This window comes from Primulina eburnea, chromosome 1 (assembly GCF_022965805.1).
Source record: "Primulina eburnea isolate SZY01 chromosome 1, ASM2296580v1, whole genome shotgun sequence".
Lineage (NCBI taxonomy): Eukaryota > Viridiplantae > Streptophyta > Magnoliopsida > Lamiales > Gesneriaceae > Primulina > Primulina eburnea.
This window is the reverse complement of record NC_133101.1, coordinates 23,817,321-23,824,212: the sequence shown is the minus strand read 5'-3', so window position 1 is coordinate 23,824,212 and position 6,892 is coordinate 23,817,321. Positions and strand designations below refer to the sequence as shown.

The following is a 6,892-nucleotide window of genomic DNA, read 5'->3' as shown; positions in this document are numbered from 1 at the left end:
CTGCTCCTATACCCCAAAGGTCAAAAAGACAAGCAGGGTTCGATCCTGACTTTGTTCCAATCAAGAAGTCTCGGACATCTACCTCCTCAAATCTTCTGGACCCTGATTTCTCATTTGGAGATGACTCCGATGATGATGATTTTGAGTTGGTGGCTCGCCCCAAACCAACTGTTGCTGCAAAGGAACCCAGTTCTACTTCTGATGTTCAAGAGCAAAACCCCGTCACAAATCCACAAAATGTTGCAGAAAAAGATTTCCTACTGAGCCTGAAGAAGATGAACAATCTCTGGCCGAGTTTCTTGCTCAACTTAAAGAAGAAAAGGCTGCCAAGAAAAAAATTCCTGAAGAGGATGAACCTGATTCAGAAATGATGAAGGAATTTGAGGAAAACCGGCCTGGAGCTTCTGATAATTCATCTTCATCTTCTGTGTCTGATTTTGAATCTGAGGAACAAGATGATGCTGAGTCTGAAGATATTGGCTCTGAAGAAAGTGAGTCCTCAGAAGATTTTGCTGCTACTGCTACCGGTGTTGAGGTGGATGTTGACAACACCGAGCACAACATTGACTCTGCATTATGATTTAAGTAAGTCCTTTTCTCCCAAGTTTTATTCTGAGGATGCTTTGGCATTGTGGCCCCTGTTTATTGAGAGAGAGCTGATTGAGGAAAAAAATATTGATGTTGTTGCATATGGAAGCACAACTTGATTGAGTTTTTAAAGAACCGAAGGTTGCTCTCCACTGTCACTACTGCTATGCCGTATTGCCACCGTGTTGTGTTGGAGTTCTACTGCAATCTTCTGGGCAGTGTTGGAGATGAGCAATCGGTGAAGTATGGGAGAGTATTTGTTCGTGATCGTATCTACAAGTTCTCACCTTCTGTGATCAATTCATTCTACAACACTCCTGATGTTGAGGAAGTTGAAGAAAACCTGGACATCCATGTTGTAACTTGTAACCTCTGTGCTCACTGGAGGGCTGATCAAAGTGTTCCCTGACAATCCCAAGAAGTTGAGTGCTGCCAATCTCACTTCTTTTTTCTCTGTGCTACACAAGACCTCCATTTGGAATTGGACACCGTCAACCAATTCTACTACTGTGACCAGATCTCAGGCCTTGGTTTTGTTCTCTATTGGTACTAGTAGTGCCTTTAACTTTCAGAAGCTGGTGTTCAAGACAGCATTGCAATATGCTGAAGGAGACTACAAGAAAACCAAGTTGTCTTACCCTTCACTGATTTATGGAATCTTGGAATCTCAAGGTTTCATTAGGGATATTGATGATGATCACTGTCCTGTTGGAGATCCTCTGAAGATTTCTCCTGTCTATATCAAAGGCAACAGAAAGATTGACCTGCCTTGGGTGAACCCTAGTGTTGTTCCGAATGTTGGCAACACTGATGATACAACATCTGAGCCTGTACCTGAGATTGCTTAACAGCTTCCTACAGATGTCCCTCCTACTGGTTATGTAATCATGTCTATCTCCTACATTCAAACTCAGATTGCCTATGGTCGACAACAGATTGCAAATGCCAAGAAGACCATTGAACATTATGAAGATCAAGTGGCTGATTATGAGCTTATGCTGGAAGTTGGTGTCCATTCTGGACAAAAAAGGGGAGTAGATACAGCTTGAACCAGTGGAGAAAAAATGGATGATGATGATGATGATGATGCTGGCAGTAATGAAGGATAATGAGATTTTGAGTTTTCGTTCCTTTTTTCTCTCTTGATGGTTTTAGTAGTTTAGTTGTCTTTATTTTCTCTGATCTTAGTTTCTCCTGGTTAATGAACTGTATCAATGTTATGATCTAAATGTTGCAACATCTATCATACAACATTTGATTAACCATGTTTGTTTTCAGGGGAGGCTTAACGGTATAAATTCAGGGGGAGTCAACTAAAGTTGGCTGAGTCACTGATTTACTAAACTCAGGGGGAGTTGAGCAGAATAACCATTTTTGGGTTGTTTTGTCCAGAAAGGCAAAAAAGAGAGATTGAAAGGAATTTTATCCTTGATATATTTTCCTTTTTAATATCTTTAAAGTTTTGCCTTTCTAGACATATAGATTTAATATTTGACTCATAATATCTTTAAGATATGATAATATCTTTAAGATATGATATCCTTGTTTTAAAATAATTTGTTTCCTAATGAAATTCTTTTTCTATGTTTAATAGGACTCGAAAGAGATGTTATAAAATAAGAAGACGATAGAGAGAAGTTTTTTTTCCAGAGGAAGAGACGAAGTTTGAAGTAGGTTTCTTTTTATCGAAGCAATCTCGTGCCATTGTTAGAGTGTTGATGTGAAGTGCTGACAACATCTGAAGACAATGACTAATCACTGTTTTGATTAGTGTGTTGATTTTTGAAGACTTTTCACTTCTCAGTTGATGCATCCTCTGTATATTGGTTATACGGTGTGATAGAGGTTTAGGATGCAATTTGTTACTCACCTTGACAAGGGAGTTGTTTTATTCTTTCACTAATATTGGTTTTTGTAAACTTACAAGTTTTTCTAGTGAATTATTTTGCCCTGAGGCACCACACAAGTATTTTATACTTGTGCATAATTTATATCTCGTCTCTTGCATCGTTATCATTCCAGTTACGGGTTAATGTCTTAAACTACATATTCCGCTGCATGTTGTCGTGGATGTTACAACACCTATGTAAATACCTACATTCTGATACACGTAACACTCACCCTCATCACGTTTACACTGTGGAAACGGAACTTTCAAAATCAAATTCAAATTGAAATTCAAATTCAAAAAAAAAAAGTAAACTAATGGGTAGGATGAAATAAACCACATCGTTTCTTGTTTGAACCATCTTTCTATAAATATCACCAAGCCTTTATAATTCAGAAGCTTCAACATTCACACGTATTTCCATTACAAAATTCTCAAGTTGTCACCAAAGTCACCAAAGTTCATTGGTGAAAAAACTTTTGGGTAAAATTTTATTGTTTTATTAATAATTATCTATCTCTACAATTTTAAAATTTTTGGGGTATTTTGGTGGTTCTGCATCAGAATTTAAGGGGCCACCACTGTGTGCATGTATTTATATGCTTGTGCGTTTGATATTTATAACAAGATACATTATAAAATTTTAAGAAATTTTTTCCATCAAAATAAATTAATTATTTATATTTAGTTTAGCTCATCCTAAGGTAAATTCTTGGTTCAGTTTCTGGATCGTTTGGTGCATCTTGACGTCCGATATTTGGTTCATTTGCAAAGCATTTGAGCCCAATCCATAGGTCACAAACCCGTTATAATATAATGTTTTCTATGTACCAATCATCCATTTGTTTGTGTGTTACACATAGGCCATCAAAGCAATAAAGTACAAAACGACAGTGAATAATGCGTTCTTAACTTTAATTCAAAATATTTAAACCGTTTTGAGATACACCATATGACGAGAAATTATATAGAGATAACTGGACAACCTATTAGGATGGGGTTAGAATTTAGAATGTGTGAATAAACTCTTTTCAAAATTTTCTCGACAACACTATTAAATAGTATGACATGTCTTGATAGTGTTACCTACACGAGACCTGATTTTCTCGATACTTGAGAGACGGTCAAATCACAGATTCTACATAAACGATATGATGGTTCTTAAGATGATTATATACTCAAATATAGCAATTAATCAATATATGTAAATGTAGTAAAAGAAATGACACAATACTTTTATGGATGTTCGGAGACTTAAGCTAATATGTCAACCCTTTTTCTTGGTTATTTTATTATTAATTTTAAAAATACTTTGTATGGTAGCGTTTTGCAGTAATACTACAAAACGCCACCATTTGTGGCGTTGCAGGGTCCACTGCAGCTTTTTCAGCATACTGCAGCGTCCGTTGTAAGTGTAAGCGAACGCTACAATTCAATAATTTCTCTTAAAATTTGCTCAAACGTTTGCTATAAATAAGGTGAACGATGAGTAAAATAATCAAACGAAAGAGAAAAACAAGTCTATACAAGAACAAGTATTTGTTTATATGAAAAATGAAGATTAAAATTTTATTTTATACATATATTAAATATTATATTATTTTTAAAATTTATGCTTAATAAATTTTTGAGTTTAATTTTATATGTATTATTTTATTTTTTATTAGAATACTTTGTATTAACTTGTTGTTTTGACAACTTATTTCAGAATGACAGAAAATTGAGTTCCAGAAGATCCAGTGTTCTCTACTTACAAGCAACATATATGTCATCAAAAGTTTCTTCCAAAACTGTTAATGATAGTATAAGAGTTAAGCGATCAGACAATCTGGTTTGGATGTTATATGCTAGAAATTATTTACGCAATCGTGTTCTTGCATACTTAAATAATATGAGATTTATGGAGTTTTACAATGTGATTTTCGAGAGTTTGACAATCATTTGATTAATGCTCTTGTTGAACAACGGCGACGCGAGATAGGCACATTTCATTTTACTAGGAAAAAGCACGTGCGTTGCACGTGAGTAATATACGAAGAAATACATACAATTGGAAAAAAGCAATTTATTTCTTAAGAATAATTAATTTAATACTGATAATTTGAAAATACAAAAAATTTGTTTAAAAGGAATAAATCATATAATGCTACTGATGCCAAATAATTTAGAAATATTCTATATATTTCCTCTTATACGCTAATCACTATCAATATTGGTATTTTTTCAAGTTAATCACTTTAACTTCTGCTTCAATACACGTCTTCGTCTTTGACTAAATGCAGAAAATTTCTTGTCAACTTCGATTTCAAAACTTCCATCTGTTGCATGCTTTGAAACTTGTAAGTCATCTAACTTTCTTGTAGTTCTCGGTGAATCTGTTTTTTTTTCCTTTTGCGATCATGGAAACTGGTTGCCGACACTTGCTTTCCAGGCTGGTTGGTGTCGAAGATATCTAGGAATGGCCTTTGGAAGCCTTCCACTACTATAGACAGTTCTTTTTTCTGTTTAACAATTTCTGGATCCATCTTGAATATAAACACATGCTCTTCCTTGATGGAGTTCTCAAGAGCAATGGAAATTTTGTCTCATTCTGTTCCTGTTTTTATATAGTTTCAATGGGAAGTTTAATAATAAACATTTATAAATATGACAAAAGGATTTACAATTACAATTATGTATACCTTATTGAGTAATTCAATATATTCATCCATCGAGCAACCAATAAAATCTGAGGCAACATCTTCAAATAAGGTAAGTCTTGCTGATGTGTCATTATCTTGCACTGTCATTGTTAAACGATACCTATAGAAATTCACATGACATCAAGGTTTAAGTAGGATTTTTTAACAACACTACAAAATAAGAGAATATGAATCATACATTTGCATAATTTGAACAGGTTGTTTTGTGCAATCTGCACAACTTATTCCTTTCGTTGTTTGGATGATTGCTTTGAGACAACTGGCACAGGCATCATACCATGGTTTTGATTTATTCTCAATCTCACATATAGTTGCCTTAAAGCAGTAATGCATGTCCTGTTAGAAAAGAATAAAACTTTAGTATGTATGTGTATTACATAATCTCATTTACATGAACATATTTATATATAATTTAGTAACATCATATTTTGTAAATTTATTTTGGAAATCATATACCGAGTTGTAATATTTCTTGTACCTGTGTCAAAGAAATATTTTTATCCATCAATTGCTCTAGTTTGATTTCCCCACATTCTTTCGGTTTCGTTACATTTTTGGTTTAGCAGCATTCCCGTAGTGAATGTTGATTGCAACTGAGGAAATCCTGGTTTATTTAGAAGAGGCTGGCCAAATTATTTATGTTTATAACACAAGAAAAATATAATTATTTTATGACAATACCATGATATACACTCATTTTAAGATTGCAGAAGGCCACGATTGAGTTTTGAATACGATTTTCTTTCAGAAGTTGTCCTTCATTCAGTGCGAGATCATCCCATAAGTTTATTGTGATAGTTTGTAGCCTGCAAGAAAAAAGATTTTGAAATAAATGTCGAATTAGGTGATTTTATTTTACGAACTTACATTGTGTTAATCAGAATGACTTCCCTTCTATAACCAAAGCCGAGCTTGTCTTTTCTTTCAAAACGAGTAACTTGTCGAACTTTCATCAGAATTCCAATAACATCTGTACAAAATGGGTCAGACGTTAAACAAACATAGCATTTTTTTTATAAATGTAAAATAATTGTATTAAGATTACCATGTTCATTATCAGTGACTGGATTTGCATTCACATAAGCAAACTCTTTAAAGTCAAAGTTCAAGTTGTCATATGTTAATTGTTGTTGTGCCTCTCTGAGTATTGTCCCTCTGTGCAGCAGAAATTCAATTTTTTTATTCACATTTGGATACTTTTTGTTTATCAGTTGGATACTCGGGTCCTCGATAATATAAGTCTTGTTGATCTTCATCTGATCTTCAAATAGTTGAATTATGTTTGAAAACATTAAACCATGAATCAATGTACCCTTCAGACAGAAAGCACAAGTAAATCAGTATTATAAGATAATACAACCAATAAATTGAAAATGATATTTTTCTGTAAATTTTGCTTATAAAGAATGATAGAACGATATTTTAAGGAGACTGGCATAGTAAATTTTTTGTTTGAATTTTTTCTGCCTCTACTATTTATCTAAAAACTTACTTCTTTATCCATGAATATCGTCTTGCGGATAGTTGTTCAACCTTGCCTTGTGGAGGTTTGATTTCCTTGTCGCAGAACCATTAATTTAATTTTGGCATTTTTCTGGTATGTTTGAAGTGAATTGATAGGAACAATAACAGAATTATCCATTTCCATTTTGGAAAAAGTCCCGACTCTGGTTTTTTTTTCCCGAACGTTTTAAAGAATGAGAATAACTTTGGT

The 6,892-nt window shown here is 33.8% G+C and overlaps 1 protein-coding gene across 1 annotated transcript; it reads right to left on the bottom strand.

Annotated features, from left to right (window-relative positions):
* Window positions 1-4,584: 4,584 nt before the first annotated feature.
* LOC140811843 (replication protein A 70 kDa DNA-binding subunit B-like) lies at window positions 4,585-5,715 on the bottom strand. The gene is made up of 4 exons (XM_073169947.1): window positions 5,657-5,715; window positions 5,357-5,514; window positions 5,158-5,278; window positions 4,585-5,072 (listed from the first exon to the last, which is right to left on the bottom strand). Exons 1-4 carry the CDS (start codon window positions 5,681-5,683, stop codon window positions 4,959-4,961), a joined length of 420 nt encoding a protein of 139 aa, XP_073026048.1. The 5' UTR covers window positions 5,684-5,715; the 3' UTR covers window positions 4,585-4,958.
* Between the last annotated feature and the right edge of the window lie 1,177 nt (window positions 5,716-6,892).